General features: G+C 36.0%; 1 protein-coding gene across 4 annotated transcripts in view; it reads right to left on the bottom strand.

Moving 5' to 3' along the window:
- siz (Brefeldin-resistant Arf-GEF family protein schizo) overlaps nt 1-20,605 on the bottom strand; it is a 436,074-nt gene that overhangs the window by 370,398 nt on the left and 45,071 nt on the right. For all 4 annotated transcript variants that reach the window (XM_081762743.1, XM_081762752.1, XM_081762746.1 and 1 more), the window contains exon 2: nt 4,093-4,161. In XM_081762743.1, the coding sequence (XP_081618869.1) occupies nt 4,093-4,161 (69 nt within the window). The remainder of the gene's footprint in view (nt 1-4,092; nt 4,162-20,605) is intronic.

Here is a 20,605-nt window from a genome sequence, read left to right as displayed (position 1 = left end):
ACGTCGGGATGACTGTCTCCCTCTTCTTTCTGTATCTATACTTTCCTCTTCACCGCTTGATGACGTATTGATTTTCACTACTCTGCTATGGGGACGATTACGTCGAGATGAAAAGGCAGAGCGTACTTCGTTCCCATGTCCATGTCCATCCTCTTGTGATATATCCTCAGGGATACCTTTCTCTTTCAGCAAATTGACCTCTTCCTGTAACCGCTTAATATGGTTCTCATGCACGCATACTGAGGATTCTAAATCATTTACTGACCCTTGAAATTCATTAACCTTTTGTTCTATTTCTTCTAATTTTCCATCGTATCGCTCAAATCTGGTGATAATGCATTGATTCATGTGAGCAAGTTCACTTTGAACGGCTTTCCATTTGTTTTCGTGAGATATTCCTATTTGTTCAAATTTCGCCTCGAAATCTTGGGTTTGTTGGTTGATCTTTTTCTCAAGATCTTCCTGAAGCTCCTTAATTTGTTGACTTTGTTCTTCCTGTAGTTCCCTAATTTGGTGAGTGTGCTGAGTCTGACCTTCCTTCATTTGTTGGCTTAATTGTTTCAACATATCCATAACTTGATTGATAGTTACAGATTGCAACATGGTTTCTTCTGTGCTAGTCATAGATTTATCAGTATTCTGTACGTTGGCCATATTTACCTTTCGTTCTATCTTTCTTCCACTACGTAAACACGTATATTGTATATTCATAAGTCCCTTTAAATAAACTTAAAACCCCGTCTTTACTGATCTTCAAGACTGTACAGGGTCCCGGGTTACGTTGCACCATAAAAATGTAAGGTTAGTCACCTTAAATAGCTATAACACTTTCGATATAGTAATTAATCATTACCTGGTTCCATTTATATATAGATAAAGACAAATTATTATTTCTGATACTAGTTTTTAATGCTTTAAACACATATAATCTTGACTTATTATTCAGCACATATGTTACCTCGTAACCATAGCAATTATATACGAAAAATTGACAATCGAAATCTTAAATATCATAAACATAAAATTACTCACAAAATTCGCCTCTGATTCCCTTTCCTGCAAACAGGCACAGGTAAATTTTACAATATACAACGTTATCGTTGTAAGCATTCATTGACATCTATAATATTTTTGTTTTTTAATGTGAAAAAGTGGGGAGTGTCTTTAACGTCTCACAGTTGTGCTCCAGTCTAAAGAAGGATAATCAATGAAAGTGAACGATTAAGGACAATTGATGGAATAGGAATGTAACAGGAAAGGGAAGAGCCTGAAAAAAAAATAATACACACTACGTTGTCCACTACAAACTCACAATGCATACTATTGATCAATGGATCCCTCACAGTAGGAGTGAGCACTCTATCTCTGATCCACCGTGCACCTACCCATAACTTCTGTTTCAATGAATTTAGTAGTTATAAATTACTAATTTTGTTGTTAACTCTACATAGGACATACAGCATAATTTCAGGGTTAAGCTGTCATAAACTTGGAAAATATTCAGAAATATATCACGTAGCATGCATACTACCCTTAGGCGTGTAGTCCTGGAAACAGTTATTGTGTATCTGAAAACTCATCTAGGTGCAAATTTCCACTAAAATAGCAATTTGAATAACATGACTTACGAAGACTCATAAACCACATCCTTCAATGTAAACAAGAAGCACAAATTCTCTTAACCACTACAGTGTCTTTCAAACAGACGGATGGTTAAGAAGTCACATCCACAAGAAATATCTTCTTTTACTTAGCATATTATTCAAAATTTCTGTAGTAAATTGGTCATACACGAACACCACGCACCAATAATTACTATATCCAAGTGTTCATGGTCACAATGGTGTAGAGTTTCTACTGTTCAAATCCTAGTCACGTTATGTGGTCATACTTGTAGAAAAAATCGCTGACTGGCTGATTTGGAGTCAAGCGTCCTGTTCAGCACTGAGTCTATATAAGATAGACCTACAGCTTAACATAGGATCCGAACAACATGAGCTCGGACCGAAAATCGAACCTCAATTTCCTGCGCCTAAAGCGCGTACGCTAGCCATATAGGCTCTAGAAAAATATTCTTAGGTGTATTTAGACAATGATTTCTATAAATATTGAATAGTACGGTAGGTCTAGGAAGGATAGTTTACAATAAATACAGGATGAATATCTCAGATATAGGGGTCCAGAAGTCGAGTGAAGTGAAGAAATTAAATAAAATCTTTAATTTTACGTCTATTGATTGAGCTCTTTAGCCTAAAAATGTGGGCGATAATTCTTAAATAAATCATTATGGAAGAATTAGTAGAATGAAAAGATGGGGGGAAAAATGAAATGAAATCTTTGAGTTTTACGTCCCACGATTATGCCGATTAGGTTAAAGGAGACGGTGATGATGAGTAATGAATGAAATGGGAGGAAACGGGAGAACCCCGAAGAAACCCACACACACGGTGTTTGTCCACCACAAAGTTCACTTGGCGTGAGCTGGGATCGAACCCGGGACCCCAAGTACCAGAGGCGAACGCTCTACCACTGAGCCACCGCGGCCCAATGAGAAAATGGGACGAGACGAGATGCGAGCAGTGTCCCATCTTTTGAGCAACATTAAAAATGTTCCATATTACTGCTTACATTTCTTATGACTTTCGCTTTCCAGTCTAATCAGGTCATGATTTTAAAACAAGCTAAACGAGCGAGCCGTTTACCAAACTCGACTCGACTCGAAACTCTACCTCAAAACAGTGACTTGGCTCGAAACTCGACTCGAGAAAATTACCTTTGACTCGACTCGAATTTGCTTCGAGTTTCGAGTCGAGTCGAGTTTTAGCTCGACTCGTGCCCATCCCGAATAAAGTGCATACTAGCGGAAGGCTTCATTCCTCAGGAATACTTTGGTACCAAATCATCTTTCTAGCTTAATTAGGGGCTGAGCTATTGATGTTTGTTGTAAAAATAAATGTAATTTACGTCAAAAAACTGAAACCCCAAAAATTGTCTAGCTTTGTCCCCTCCCTGCTCCCCCATATAAGCAAGAATTACCATGTAGTGGCCTACTTCATTGCTTCATGTACCAATTTTTATGAATCTATTCCCCAAGAGGGGGAATGGCTCCCAAAAAACCGTTTAAAAAGAAACAAAAGAACACGATATTTATCCTCCTTCCACCGCCACATGTTACCCCGACACAGATAAGATGAACACCAGCGGAAAGCTGCATCCTTCAGGAATAAATTGGTTCCAAAACCATCTTCCAGCCTTAAGTCTTCATCCCGGCGAAATTAAAATACCGCTAATTTTACAGTAATTATGTGATATCCTCAAATAAATAAAGATAATTGAAATATGGAACAAGAGCGCCCTAGACAATATTATTTTGCTTGAGGTACCGTTATCAGAAGTCACCTAGTGGCTTTCCGTTTTCAGCTGTTTAGAAACGCGAAAATAAATGCCGATTTTCAAAATGGCTCGAAATCGAAAGCAGATAAGTGAGTCGTAATAACGGTTTCTCATGTAAAATAATATTGTCTAGGGCGCTCTTTTTACACATTTCGATTATTTATTTATTTATTTTTTTTTTTTTTAGCTATTTGAAGATATCACATACTTACTGTAAAATTGGCGGCATTTTAATTTTGCCGAGATGAAGACTCTTAATTAGGGACTGAGCCATTGAGGTTTAAAGCCCTGATACAGCAGTTGCGTCAATGGGCGTTTAAAGATTAAGAATGCAGACGATCAGTAGAACGTAACACAAAGAAACTACATATCAGTGAACAGAAATTGGGAAAATCCCGATTTCTTTCTCCGGAATTGAACATTTGGCGGATCGAGATTAGGGAAGATCCAGAAATTTGATCTAACGGTTGAATATAGATGGCAAACGATATCTGTGAGCGTGTAAAAATGGAATATATATATGCCTATTTAGATTATTGTTTTAAACGAAATAAACATTTTAAACGTGTTTTCTTGTTTAAAACAAAGTACTTTGTTTTAAACGTTAAAAACGTTTTAAACATAAAAAATGTTCTTTTTTTTTTTTAACCCTGCCTGGAACATTAAAGCAAAAGTTATGTAAAGCAAAACGAAACTTACCTGTCAAGAGAGTTGGACAACTTTCCATTCATTTGGGCTGTTGTCATTGTTAAATCCTCACTCCCAAGCCTGAAAGAATGAATTAGTTTCGATTAATACATTGTGGTCTGCAACAACTTTACTTTCAAATAATTCAATCACAATAAAACATATCCTTTGCAATAAACAGAACTCTGATTAGTGACATTAACATTAGAAGTGATGCGGGAAATAGCAAACTGATTTACATTTGTAAATTGTAAATTGTACGTATGGTACAAAACAGAATAATAAGATTTCTTGATTTTTGATAATAACCACCGCCAATATTATGAAATAGAACGCTAGTAGTGAAGTCAATGGTTTAATTTGCGCCTTTATGTGTTTCCAAACATATTGCAAGACGAAAAGACAACATTACAATAGATCTGGATGGTTTCCTGCAAAGATATTCAGATAAGACGCTACATGACCAGTAGCCAATGATAGGAAATATTTCACGCAGTGTTGTGAGGTTGCGAACTTCTCTTCCACTTCTCGCTTTTGAGCTTAATTTCCAATAAGAAAGGAATAATGAACAAAATTTATTTGAAGTTATTAATCTACTTGAAGTTATACGCAAGACCCATTATGCTATTTAAAAAAATCACCATTATTTTATATGTACTCATAAACATTTAAAAGTCTGTATCATGACAAGCAGTTACCATCCGTAGAAACATATGGTTTGCCCATGTGTGCTTAGATTTCTTCTTCTTTTGTATTTCCTAAAGTTGACAATTAATATTACAACATTTTGAGGTAACAAATCTGGTTCTAACATTTACGGTACTGTGACAATACAGAGTAAATAACACATGTCGCTGACAACATCGCGAAAAATCGAGTTGGACAAAAAAGGAATCCCACTCAAGGACAAGTAACATTATTTGAAAAGTTGTATATTAGGTAGTCTAAAAAAGTATTAAGTCTTTTTCGCAGTAAATAACGTTAGTGTCCAAAACTAAAGTGTATATGAGCCAGGGTCAGGGTTAACGTCATTTGACAGATGTCAGTTGAGGCTCGTAGACGTGCAAAAGATCCTAGAATTCTTACAGATATAAGATATTGCGGCATAAAGATGAATGACGAATCCGCAGAACTGAGCTACATTTTATATTATTATCTCGAAAAATTGTCCTAAAAGGCGGATGAACCACTAGATGGTCAACGGCATGGAGATGTGGAAAGGAAATGGGAATACTACCACATTAACTTTTTCCCAGAAGGGACGAACGAGGAGAATAAATAAATATGATGGTTCTTCCTGAAGTAAAATAGTCCCCCGTTCGGATCTCCGAGTGGGGACTGCTCCGGGAAGAATAATCAAAGGAGAAAATAATAATAACTTTAATTTCAACATAGGAACCTGGAACGTACGGACTATACGACGTGAGAGAAAACTTGAAAATTTAAAAGTGAAAATAGACAAATGTAAAGTGGACATAGTGGACTTGAGTGAAATGAGATGGCCAGCGAAAGATGATATAATATCGGGAAATTGCAGAATATACTATTCGGGTGGCGATAAGGGCGAGAATGGTGTCGCGATAGCAATGAAGAGCGAAGTAGCAAGAAGTATAACCAAGGTGGAATGCTGCAGTGGCCGTTTGATGTTTGTAAAACTACATGCAAAACCAGTGGATATTGTGATAATACAAGTGTATATGCCAATAACCGGCAATGACGATAATGAAGTAGAAGTGATGTATGATCAGATTAGTGACATATTGCATCAGGAAGGAGGAGGTAAGGTCAACGACGTAGTAATGGGAGACTTCAACAGCGTTGTAGGAGAAGGAGCTGAGAATAAGGTAGTGGGACCGTTTGGACTAGGTAGAAGAAACGAACGAGGTCAAATGCTTATCGATTTCTGTAGGCAACATGATCTGGTGGTCATGAACACGTGGTTGAAGAAAAGAAAACCCAAGCTGTACATGTGGAAAAGTCCAGGAGATACGAAACGCTACCAAATCGATTACATTCTTGTGAAGCAACGTTTCAGGAATAGTGTACGAGGCGTGAAGACACTGCCAGGAGCGAACATTGATTCGGATCACAATCTCCTGGTGGCGGAAGTGCAAACCTGGTTAAAGTAGATTAAGAAAAATGGGAAGAGAAATCGAAAATGGAACTTGGAGTGACTAGGAAATATCGACGATGATGTGGAAGAAGAATTTGAAGAAAAATTCTGTGCAATGGGCAATGTGGTTGACAATATAGAGAATAGTTGGGGAAAAGTTAAACAGATTCTACTTGACACACTCCACAATAAGATTGGCACGATGGAAAGAGCACCGGAAAACCATGGATAACTGAAGCAATGCTTAAGAAGATGGAAGAACGCAGAAGGGCGAAAAACACGGACATCAAGGAATACAGAAGGCTGAATAATGAATTGAGAAGAGAGACAGACAAAGCCAAAGAAAAGTACATGGAGCAAATATGTGAAGAAATGATGGAACCTCAACGGCGCGGCAGATATGATCTGATGTACCAGAAAGCACAAGAATTAGGAGGGAAAGCTAACAAAACTATACGAACGTACAGCATCGAAGATCAAGAAGGTAATGTAACCACTGACCATCAAATAATCATTACAATTTGGGAGGAATACATAAAAGATCTGTATGATCAGAAGAACCACCCCAAATATATTGCGATCGAAGAAGAGGAAGAAGTGGATGATGATGAAAAAGAACCCAGTATATTGAAAAGTGAAGTAGTACAAGCAATCAAAGACATGCGAAGGAGAAAGGCCACTGGAGAAGACGACATACCAGTAGATTTGCTCAAGGGATTAGGAGACAACGCAATGAAAGTACTGACTTCACTTATTAACAAGATCTAATGGCCAAAAGATTTTCTTGATGTTACAATGATTGCATTGCCCAAGAAAAACCAAGCAAAGAAGTGCAGCGATCACAGAACCATTAGCCTTATTTCCCATACTGGAAAGATCATTGCATGCATACTGAATAGGCGGCTGGAAAGTAAGATAGATGAGAGGTTAGAAGAAGATCAATTTGGATTTCGGAAAGGAAAAGGCACCAGAGATGCTATTGGATTGATGAAAATTATATCAGAAAGAATTCTTGATGTAAAGCAAGAGTTGTGTTTGTGCTTCATCGACTGGAAAAAAGCTTTCGACCGAGTCAATTGGACGAAACTTCTTAAAATACTTAAAGAAATCGGAGTCAACTGGAGAGATCGACGACTCATTCAAAATATGTACACAGGACAACAAGTGAAGCTGCGCTTGAATGGAGGAGAATCCAATAGTGTGGAGATTGGAAGAGGAGTCGGACAAGGATGTAGTTAGTTTGTCGCCCCAATTATTCAACAATTACAGTGAATGTTTAATGAAGGAAGCATTAATGGGAATTGGAGATTTCAAGATTGGAGAGCAGATCATTAACAAGATCAGGTATGCAGATGATACGCTTATAATAGCTAAAACCGAAGGAGGACTACAAGAGATGATTGAAAAAAATAGTTGACACTGGAAAACTGTATGGAATGGAAATTAACATCAAAAAGTCGAAAGTCATGAGAATATCCCGTGGAAACACGCCCTTACGGATCAGAGTAGAACAAAGAGAACTTGAAGAGGTTGATAATTTCAAGTATCTGGGAAGTATTTTGACGAGAGACGCTTACTGCATCAAAGAGATCAGGTCAAGAATTGCCATAGCTAAAGAAGAATTCAACAAGAAAAGATCACTTTTAACTAGCAGGCTCAATATTGGACTTAAGAAGAAGTTGGTATATATGGAGCATTGGACTGTGTGGTTCAGAGACTTGGCCATTACGGAAGTTAGAGAACAAATATTTGGAGAGCTTCGAAATGTGGTGTTGGAGGAAGATGGAGAAGATAAAATGGACAGAGAGAGCAACAAACGAAGATGTTTTAAAACGGATCGAAGAAAAGAGGACACTTCTAGCCACCATCCTTCGTAGAAAGGCCAATTGGATTGGACACATCTTGCGAAGAAATTGTCTTCTTCACACCGCCATAGAAAGAAAGATGGAAGGGAAGCGAGGAATAGGAAGAACACAGCTGATCGATGATTTGAAAGATAGGAGAAAATATTGGGAGTTAAAAGAGAAAGCTGAAGATCGACAAAAGTGGAAAAAACATTTCCAGGCCGAAATCTAAAATTGAAAAGAAATCCTCATTAGTCCCAGGACCTGCCGAAAGGCAGAATAATAATAATAATAATAATAATAATAATAATAATAATAATAATAATAATAATAATAATAATAATAATTATTATTATTATTATTATTATTATTATTATTATTATTATTATTATTATTATAATCTTGAAAAAGGTGCAAATGCTGTACAGGTCAGAAAAGAAAGTTGTGATGTTCATAGGCAAGATATGTTATCAAAAGCAGCAGCCAAAAGATGGATTAGTCGCTATCGTTCCGAAAATTACGATGTCCCAAATGCTTCTCGCAGTGGGCGACCAATCACAGCAATGGGCCATTTAGTGAACAACTATGAGTACGCTAAGCATTGTTAGTAAGTACCCTGCGCTTGTCAATTGAAAATGGATAATCATGCAGCACGATAACGCAATACAACATTCTGCAAGACTGACTCAGGAAAAGATAAGCAGTTGGGATGGCAAGTCTAATCCATCCTCCACATTTGCCAGATAGTGCCCCTACTGACTATCACTTATTCAGATCCTAGAAAACACAACATTAGACTTTCCGTTCGCAAGATGTTGTTCAAATGTGTTTTATTTTTTGCCTCCAAACCTAGTAGATGTTTGACGAAGATGTTTGTGTAATGAAAATTAATAATTCTAAAAAAAATTACAATGGTAAATTCAAATTTTGAAATCAGTATTTCGCTATCAGGGATGGCTTCGCAGGAATTTGAACATGTGGATAGTAGGAGTCATCATTATTTGCAGCAAATCTAATGAATTTGTGTAAATAGTTAGCAATTTTACTTTTGAATTTCTGACACATCAAATGTTGGCATTACTGTTCAGATAGTGCAGCATGTTAACCTCACAGTTACAGCGAGAAAGGACCAATTTCTACCACTTATTTTTAATGAGTTTATATGCTAAATTTCATCTCCCTAACTTCAAGGGATCGTTAGATATACTTTATTTTTTTAAAAATGAAACCATATTCGGTCTTAGGATATGTATTTCAATCAAAATGAAATTATGAGAACCCGGCTAAAGCCAAGTTCAAAAATTCACTTTCAACAATTCTGCCGCTTTGTTGTGAAAAGGTGACATACAACGTCGATATATATACACATAAGAGTACCAAATGAAAATTTACATGATCGATATACACAACAGTGTGTTTTACTACACCAAAATTTTGTACTTGTGTTTTTTATTCTGGTGTCAGTTTTGATGGACGTAACGAAGATGAAAATGCCTTTAAGTGCCTATAGGCCAAATATGCAATTGCAGCACTAAAACAAAACATTTCTATCTTGAATATATTATAATTATTCCGGTAAAGACATCACTTGACAGTACATTTCCTGGTATTGTTTTTTTTTTTTTTTTTTTTTTTTGTTTATAGTCAGTGTTCGAAGTGTGGGGGGGAAGCAGAAGCGGTGTGTTTTATTACGATTTTGACCCGATATTCCGGCTATCTAAATGTTGAAATACAGCGAGGTGAGGATATGTTGCCTAGAAGATTACATTTCTATTTACATAATGACTAAAAACCATTGGAGAGCTTCTCTGTAGTGACGGGGGGAGGAATATGGAGAGACTTTGATCTTCCGCCAACAACTTTCTGAAAAATAAAAAAAAAGTCCCCTTGTGTTATATTAGCGAGAATTATGCACAAAAATGCCCAAAATCCGAGTTTTTACATCGACAATTCCCTGTGGGAAAACTCCCGGACTCCATTCGAATCGGGGGTATTCCAAACCCACGGAAGATCTGCCCCCACAGCAGACAATTCCTCAATCCGCCCATGCTCGAAATACGATATATATATAAATTAAGAGAACAAGACACACATACATACATGCGAAAGAAACAATTCAATATAGCAGATTAAAATATAAACTAGATGAACTTATTTGAAGACACCTTATTTTAAAAACCAAAGGTAGAAAAGAGAGGGAAAAAATCAGTGTTATCAACTTAGAAATTATTTCTACATAAGAAATAAAATGTTTTTACGTGCAAAGCTATTCGTCAATTACTGTGTATAAAAAGAGATTTATTAAAGGTATTTAGCATCTACTGTTCCGTGATGGTATGTCTTGATCACCGGAAAATCAAAGGCGGTATGGCATATCACCGCATACCGTCTTACTTCGACCATTGTTTATAGTACTTCCTAAGCGCAGAGGCTATATGAAACGTGTAACTAGTGTTTAACGTAGAATCTGAACACGAGAATGCACAGACCGCTACCCAGTTAGCTATGGAAAGCTCAAAATTTTCTATTAGACAGGCATAGGTATGCACTTACGATCTTAAAATATATATATATATATATATATATATATATATATATATATATATATATATATATATATATATATATATATATATATATATTTCTGTGTATAGGTCTATTATCATTACACTGAAGGAAAATAAAAGCTCTATGACTAAACTTGTCATTCGGCATTACATGATCACATAATATTCACGTTTTTATTTATAAGAAACTACTCTGCAATTCAAACGATACGTCATTCTTGCATATTACAATACGAATCTTTTCAGCCCACCCTTTCTGGCATTTAGAACAACATTACATTTTTCTATAGTCATCTTTTCATGCAAAATTTCCTGAAAGTGACTGACGCAAATTATAAACATTGTCTCTTCCCAGAGTGAGGTTTATATACGACGAAGCAGAACTGACATGCTTTCGGAAAAATACAATGATTTTCTTCCATGCAGATTTCACTCATGCTAAAATCGCAGTAACAACCGTAACACTAGTTTCTTACCTTAGCGTCAGATCGAGCTTCGTACTTGTGAATTTATTCCGCTTCTTCGGTTGTATCGCACGACAAAGGTTTGTTGGCACACGTGTACCAGACTGATGAATGAATGATTACACTCGAAAAGAACGTCCAGACTGCCTTTTCTCTTTCCCGAGATCATCTTAACAATGGACAATATATTGCTGTATTCCGTGAAGTATTTGTTCAACCAATTTGGCATCGTCTGGTAACAATGCTACAAAGCAGGCTGCGCCTACAAGCGGTGTTAAACAAAGCACAAAATCCATTGAAGTACACAACAAACAACATTCAAAACTATTGTCATTATAATAAACTCGCATTACCTCAAGACAATTCAAATATGTTTCGGTCATTTAGTAACCTAGGCTACATTTTGTGTTGTTAGACTATCATATCAGCCAGCATATAGAATATATATTCAAAAATAATAAAGAATGGGAGCAGAGCGGAACATTCAAGTGGAAATTGTATATTCGAGAGAAATAAAATGAAACTATTTATAGGCATAAAAAAAAATAATGCCATATTACTCCTATAATACAGCAGAATTTATTCAGTATTTCAAAGATGGGAAGAATCTTTTAAAAAAGGAAGAAGAAAAATAAGTGTGAGATTATTTTTTTATTTCAGAGGAACAACTATTCTTACTTAACAGTTTAGTACTAATAATCCGCATGGGTGAACAAATGTCATAAGGATACTACACAGTCTGTTGAGTCAGGATAGTCTAAATCAACTTTTTTCCAAACTCTGCTCTGCAGAGCTCTTGGAGTTCCGCAATTGATTCTCTGGGGTTCCGTCCATGGCAGTTATGAAAAGACAAAAACTTTTCGCTATTAAACTAAAAATGGCAAAAATTAAATTGCTGCTTCCACCAAGTGAGAAAAACGAGACTACTTCCATCAAGCGAAAAATACTTTCTGTGGTAGTAGTTTGGGTTCTTCCTGCTAGCTCACTAGATGGAAGCAGTGTTTGTAGGTTTCCTTAAGAAAATTTCCCTCGACTGACAAAATTTTCCCTTTTTAAAATCACATTTTCCCTAGTTAGTTCAATGTCCAACTCCTATGGCAGAAGTTATGTGATAAGATTATTTTAGCTATATTAAAGGAAATCTCAACCACATTTGTGTTTTGCTACTTTTTCTTTTTACTTTTCCTCCACTTTCTTATTTTTTTTCTTTACAAAACAAAAGAACACAAATACACCTAGCGAACAATGGGTACAAATTATACAACTTTGGACACACACATTTCTGCAAACAATAAAAGCTTAAGGATTTACATTGATGAATTAGTCAGCGCGAGAATTTCCCTGGATTTTCACATTTTATCGGAAAATCCCTTTTACTCTATGAAATTTCCCTAGAATATGGAAATTTCCCTCAAACTACAAACACTGGAGGAAGCTGCAGTAAAATATATATTAGTCACAAACTATTTCATCTTTCTTACTTGCATACTACAACTTTCTCGAGAATTCTGGAATTTTGTTTTGTTTCATATACTGGGCAGATAGCATTTATTTAGGTTTTTCATCTAAAAGAACTCAATATGTAAATACTTATAAAAGCTGTACGGTACCAAATTTCACAATACTAAATCCCCACGTTAAGCGGGTTTGCATATCCAGGCTCCTAACTATGAAAACATTTACGATCACTCCAACCCCAATCATTTCACAGATTCAACCTGTTGCATATAAGTTATTAGGACGTAAAATTGAATATAGTTTATACGAAAAAGACCTTTATGCATTGCAAGACCTGTAATGCCCAAATATTCACCACAAACTTATAGTGGTATCGACATAAACAAAAAAAAGTGTGGAGCAGGAAACTACTTTACACAAAAGTCTAAAGAAGCTCAGTGAAGACGTACGAACTGGTCTAGCGGTTTGGGTCAATAGTCTCTAAATCATAAGTTTGTGTTCAAACCCTGTAGGAAGTATTGGTTTCGTTTTTTTTCCCTTAAAAGTGTGTTCCTATTTTCATCAGAAGAATGAAAACATTTCTTTGAATAAATCTTTGGCAACTACTTTTCTCTCAAGTTCGATTAGAAGGGAACATTATATGAATTGCAAATCTAAAATCCAAAACTGAAAACAAAATATTAAGTATGTTCAATATTTCACTATTATCCTTTGATTTGTAATGAAAAACTAATTATAAGCATTGATGATTTCAGAAGATTCTCCCCGGGTAATGGTCAATATATGAATGAGAGGAAATTGATAGAACATTATTAGTCCACTTTGAGCATGATCGAAGATATGACTACGAATTTATGTCGACAGGGCCTCAAATTCTCCCATAGGTCATGCCCTGAAATCATCACTGTTTCAAAGGTTTTCTTAACAAATACCTAGGTAGAATATTACATTTATTTCTCCTTCTACGCTTTGAAATGACAAAATCATAATTTTAAAGATAACTACAATACGATAAGCATAAAGGTTTATAGAACTAATGAAGTAAATAGTATTGTGTAAGTTATCAGTTTCTAATCGGATTAAAACTAGAATATTCGCTTGCATCGCACTTTAAAGTAAATCCTCTCTATATATAATTCTTACTGGAAAGCATGTTTAACTCCAATTACTTAATCAATATTTTTAATAATATATTTTTATTGCAATATTTTTACTATTCAATGTCGTATGCACTTCATTTCCCAAAGCAAACCCTCGCAAATGCATAGTAGGCTAGTGAATCTAGTTTATGTAAATTATCATCTAGTTTATCATTTAGTTTATGTAAATACTGCATCGCCTGATTTGAAACTTCGTACTTTAAGTAATAATAATAAAAATAATAATAAAATCATAGTCATATCTTATAAGAATTTCAGGCTTACTCAATAAATGAATTCAACGTGTTCTCTATTCGAAGTTCTATTTATTCGAATCCGATAGAAATACAAAGAGAAACTTCGAGAACAGGTAAAAGAAAAGTGTTACTTTGGTGGGACTGGAACTAACCTTTAAGAGTTCCTTTCAAGTTACAAATGCCTTAGACACTTTGTTTCTTGTCTTTAAGTTAACTGATTCACTGAACGTATCTGAGTAAGCTGTCTTTATTTTCTACTAGGTTATACACGTTTTACAAAAATTTCCTCTAAGCTTGAACGACAGGAACACGAATGCAAAATCATTTAGGTCAATTAAAATTCCCCCACCGGGAATCGAACCGGGGACCTCGCACACCAAAGGCACACGTGCTAGCCACTAGACACGCGGTAAGAACGAACGAAATCTGTTTTGAAGAGTCTGAAATTTATGCCTATTTCGCCCTGATGTAATATGTCTATTGATGTTTTTGTTTACCGTATTCGGTACTTTGAGGAACAATATATGTTATTCATATAGGTTCTATTACGTATTCGTCCATAAATACTATATAAATTATCAGAATTATTCATGATCTTTCATGGAAATTCGCTGGTGCATGCACAGTAGACGGACAGTGTAATTGGAAGGTAAGTTCAACAGATATTATGTATTTCGCCGACATTATTTAATAGCTATATAGAAGAGATAGCGAAAACGAGTCTACCTAATGAAGATGGAATTTCGGTAGGAGATGAAATGATGAGGTGTATACGGTTTGGGGTTGATATGGTTGTTGTTGCAGAAGCTAAAAAGAAAATTAATAAGATGTAGAAAACTTGAGAAAGGCTTCTGAAGGATGTGGGATGAAAATAAATGTTAGAAAGACAAAATCCATGGTGATTGAAACGAAGCGATCGGTGTCAAATATAGAAGTAGGAGCGGGAGAAAAGAACAAATGACTAGTTTTCGATATCTGAGTAGTATTATTGGTGATGATATGATATGCGAACGTGAACTAAAAGCAAGGATAGAAATGGCGAAAGGAGCCTTTAGGATGAAGAAAATACTATTTTGTGGGACCTTGAATAGAGTTGAAAAAAAGACTCTTAAAATGCTTCGTGTACTGCATTTTACTGTATTTATAAGGCAGAATCATGGACATTATACAAAAATGATTAGAAACAATTGAAGGCTTTCGAAATATGTGCGTGGAGAAGAATGGAGAGAAATAGCTGAGTCGAGAATAAAACGAATGACAGGGTGTTAGAAATGGAAGGAGAAAAATATTATTAAGAAGAGGAAGAAAAATTGGTTGGGATATTGGTTAAGAAGAAACTGTATCATGAGGGATGTGCTAGATGGTATGGTGGCAGGAAAGAGAGGGAGGGGATTAATTAGACTATATAGAAACAGAATTAGGCTATTGGCGATATCAAAGCAGAAAAATCGTATGTGAAGATGGAAAGGTTAATACAAGATCGTGGAGCATGGCAGTTTTTCAGCCGCGGTAAGTGACCCGCTGGAAATGGCGGAATACTTCTGATATAATGATGCCGATGATGCACAGTAGAAACAGAAAAATCCACTTTACTGTCATTGCTAATACGAATCACAATGCAAATTTCTACAGGCTGTCAAAATGCCTTGCTCTAAAGGCTGTAGAGAACTATCTGTTACTCTGAGAGGGGAACTGTTACTATGAACTATGTTACTGTAGGTCGAGTAACTATGGGACAAACTGCCATTCAGATAGCTAGGGGTATGGGCTGTGACAAGAAAACAGTGAAGAAATTGATGTAGTGATATGAAGAAGATGGTGAATATTTCACATCTCGGTCAAGAAGTGGGAGACAAATAATAATAATAATAATGTCAGGTATTTATATTTATTTAAAGCAAGTCTTTAGCATACACTCCTAATACAGTATTATTTTTTAAACGGTCATTATAAAATTGTCAAGCTAAAATCTAAGGAGTCATTATAATGGTGCTTTATTTATTTATTTCACAATTCATTTCTGCCAGTAGTTTTCGCCCCCTTACTCCCTCTTCATGCTTAACCAGGAGAAAGCCGCGCGTCCTCAGGTTAGGAACCACTGCTTCCGTTTGACAGCCTGTAGAAATTTGCATTGTGATTCGTGTGAGCAATGACAATAATGCGGATTTTTCTGTTTCTACTGTGCATCATCGGCATCATTATATCAGAAGTATTCCGCCATTACCAGCGGGTCACTTACCGCGACTGAGAAATTGCCATGCTCCACGATCTTCTATTAACCTTTCCATCTTCACATACGATTTTTCTGTTTTGATATCGCCAATAGCCTAATTCTGTTTCTATATAGTCGAATTAATCCCCTCTCTCTCTTTCATGCCACCATACCCTCTAGCACATCTCTCATGATACAGTTCCTTCATAACCAATATCCCAACCAATTTTCTTTCTCTTCTTAATAATATTTTTCTCCTTCCATTTCTAACACCCCGTCATTCGTTTTCCTCTTGACCCAGCTATTTCTCTCCATTCTTCTCCACGCACATATTTCGAAAGCCTTCAATTGTTTCTCATCATTTTTGCATGTCCATAATTTTGCCTGGTACATCATTTTATTATCAGTTTTTCACGCTACTGTATAATTCGGAAGAATGGTATGATTATAGTTAATAATCATGACATTTGGGAAGCATTCGTGATCCTCACAAATCGAACTGTATAATTTAGTTTTGTTTAAAGAAAGCAATCTTTATTCCTTACACAGACTTATAATTGCATTTCTTGCACTTGTGGGTATGAAAAAAAGGAGACAGAGAGAGTCAATACTCTAAAAAGAAACACACACACAAATAATAAAACAATAATTTAACATCAGGTTTTTTTGTGACAACGAGCTATTCTACTTCATTCGAGACATTCCCCATTTTTGAGATTTTAAACTAAAGTATATAGTAAACAGGTCACCTCCAAATATGAAAGAAAATATAGGAGAGTGAAAGTGCAAGGAAACAACTATACAAACCTTAGACAATTTAGTTAAATCATCAAATGTCTATCAACCATACGCCTCTCAGTGACTACTCGCGTTTACTCGAAACGGAGATTAGTGGTTTCGGAAAGTGCTGTGCAGATTTTGTTTGCAATGGACACCATCATATTGTAAGTACGCTGATAAGAACAATGTTGGTTACCATAGTGATCACATAAGAGAGTCTTAACATGAAAAGGAGAATGCGAACCTCATAAGAATCATGATACTGTTATTCATTTCATAGGCACCTTGGTGATGGTTAAAATTTATATATACTTTTGTTACGCATAATTCCAATACATCAGTTTTTCTTTATATCATGCCCTTAATGCCTAGTTACTAGCTCTACACTACCTGTCCAATGGCTATCCTAGCATAGACTATATTACGTCTTAATTCGTTGTGACTGTAAGGCTGCAGGTCGCGCATGTTTTTTTTTTCTGTTCCTGACTCGCAGAAACACTCGAAGTGAGTTGAAGTTTCTCCTGCTGTGCAAAAACGGAGAGGGGAGGAACCATACCATAAACTGAAAACAATCGCTATTACTAATAGTACACTAATTCTGAATAAATACGTCATCAGAGAAAACAACAAGTTATTTCCTTATTATATTGTTTCGGTTCTTATTAACATAAAAACTATACACTTTCTATAATGTTTTGTAAAAAAAGTAAAATTGATGGGATGGGATGGGATTCGATCTGGTGTCAAAACAGTATAAGACCTACCAGTACGCCACTCTACCCACTTGACCACAGAGACTACGTTTTGTTGCATTTTTAACAAATATATTCTCATGGCTATAGAGCATGTCACTTCCAAACTTAAGAAAACAGTTTTTCTCTTTGTTTCTATATTTTCATGCATCTTGGTTACACAAGCTAATTTATATTTGGCAGACAATTTACACCCTAGGTTTAAACCAATAAATGTAATATTTTACTCCACTTTCTAGTTTCTTGATTCAACTTCTGGATACTACAATACTACCAATCGTGAGATTCGCTCTGCAGTCGTGCTCTGCTACTGCAAAATTCCCTCTAAAATAGTATTGCCAGTATACACAAAACCGAGCATAATTTTGTTTTAGCTTACATTTTTTTTATTTTATTATCTTTTTTGGAAATATCTTCTTAGATGGATTGCTTTATATTATCTCCACTTACTAATAACTGAATTTTACCTATAAACGTAAGGAAAATGGAATAATTGCGAAAAATCGTGGGTTACAGTATACGCACATTTTTTATTTATTTATTTATTTTTTTTATTTTTGCGCATGAGGGTACATTAAGTAAACCGTAACAGTATATAGCAATAACCAAGCCCATTTTCAAGCTCAGTTGAATATATCAATCGATTTTGTGGTTTAAAATCAATTTCGCCGTGGTACACTGAATCATTTCTATAAAAGGTAGCTTTCAGTTGGAAAGCTATAATTTATTCATCGTTAAGTTAGTTGGGCAACCACACACGTGTCATTTTTTATACACATACTTATTTTTTCTCTGTGTACTGGCAAGAAAACAGTTACCAACAGAAGTCGTACAAGGAAAATCTTTTCTTTTTTGAAAGTTAGTTTAACGTAAGCAAGAAAAATGCGTATTTTGCTGTTTTAGCACAACATTATTTTCAGCATGCAATGTAACTAAAGATTAATCAACATTGACAATTTTCATTATTGTAAAAGTCTACTATATCTCACCAGGAGATGGATTTTAGTGCAAAATCTTTAGAAGGAACTGGAAGCTAACTTCAATACAATATACCTTCCGATCATTTGGAACGTGTCTGTACCTTGTGTATGTTGTATATCGTAACTTACTGAATGATTGTTAACAATGAAGATTACACATGCGTACTAAGCAGGTCACGGTATAGAACTATGTCGAGTAGTTACATCGATCGTGTTTTAGTGAAATTTCCTGATTCGACTGAATTTAAACCCAACTTTGGTGGCCAATAACTGAAACCAACTACGAATCAAAATTACCAATAACAGAATGGAAGGTTTACACAGCATAATATTAATATTAAGCCTGTTAAGCTCTCTCATTATGCAAGGTTTTGTCAAAATCAGATAAGTTTTACTGATCGCGTACGATACACTGTATAAATTAACTTCGTGATTTAAAATAATAATAATTAAGGACGAAAAGGGAAACAAAATTGAAAATGAAATGAAATTTTGAGTTTTACGTCCCACGGTTATGCCGGTTAGGCTAAAGGAGACGGTGATAATGAGTAATGAATGAAATGGTGGAATGAAGAAAGTGGGAGGAAACGGGAGAACCCCGAGAAAACCCACGCACACGGTGTTTGTCCACCACAAAGTTCACTTGGCGGGAGCAAGGTTTGAACCCGAGACCCCTAGCACCAGAGGTGGAAACAAAATTATATGTATTCTGTTTTATAGTGTGATCTATCATTTTACAAAGCCTATTGCTACTACTGTATTAGAAATCAAAGCCATGGGACGCCTTTACTGATAGGGTTACTATCATTTCTACAGCTAAATGTAAGACACTCGTTAAGAAAGAAGCTTGTTTTGGAATAAATTAATAATTTTACAGTAAATAGTACTATAAAATGAAAATGTGGAACAAAAGCAGTGTTACTAGTGTTCACAACAAAATCAAACCATTTGGCGTAAGAGCTCCTTTGTGGACCTGAGCCGTACCAACGTCATCTGTTAGTGACTGGCTGAACTATGTCCAGTCTATGAACACGCGGTCAGCGCACTGCGTCCTCTGTCTCTAACAGGTGTAGCAAGAGATTTTTAGACGTAGTGGCCGTCACGTCTTTTATTCACGTGACTCCCCAGTTTGCCTCACGACGCTGAGTGAAGCCAAAATTGGCATCTACCGGCCGGGAATCGAACCCGGGACCAGGTGGACGTGAATCCAACGTCCTAACTAGACTACGATGTCCCATGTTGACCTCAAGAGAAAAGTATATTTTCAAATTCGAGACGAAAACAAGTGTGGTAATTCAAGTCGTATTTTTGAGACGAGCGATTTCTCGAGTCTCGTGGGCAACAGTAGTTTACCGAAGTCCTAGATCTCAAACATTGCTTTCGTGTTTGTTACATGATTCATACCAGGGGCGGATCCAGGGCAGACGATCGGGGCGATGCCCCTTCCCCCAGACGAGGAAACGTTCCCTTTTTATATATAAATAAAACCCATCCCAGAGTTTGGAGCTCTTAAAGGTAGCCCTAAGTAGCAGTATTACAACCCACCGCCCCCCAGAAGTCCGTCCTGGATCCGCCCCTGATTCATAGTATAAAACTATAAACTGTTTTTACGAACACAATGAAGAGCATTTATCAGCTTTCAAGATACACAAGGCATTACAAAACATACTTCAATAATAAATATGGCTTAAATGTCGTATCACCTTTTTTTGGACCTCTCTTGACACGGAAGGATTCCAATAAGTTCCACATGAACTTAAAAAATAGAACATAAATGTTGTACATAAACGTATAAAACGAGACGATAAAATTTTCAATACGAGACGAAAGATCCACACACACATACACACATACACAACTACGAGACCATCTTATTTCTTGACTTCTGTGCAGCACTAAATTTACATCATGAACATATATTATAAAACTTAATTATTGGTGTTTTCTACTAACAAAAAT

The sequence above is a fragment of the Thermobia domestica genome, chromosome 6, assembly GCF_964235325.1.
Source record: "Thermobia domestica chromosome 6, izTheDome1.hap1.1, whole genome shotgun sequence".
NCBI lineage: Eukaryota > Metazoa > Arthropoda > Insecta > Zygentoma > Lepismatidae > Thermobia > Thermobia domestica.
This window is presented reverse-complemented; position numbering and strand designations above follow the sequence as displayed.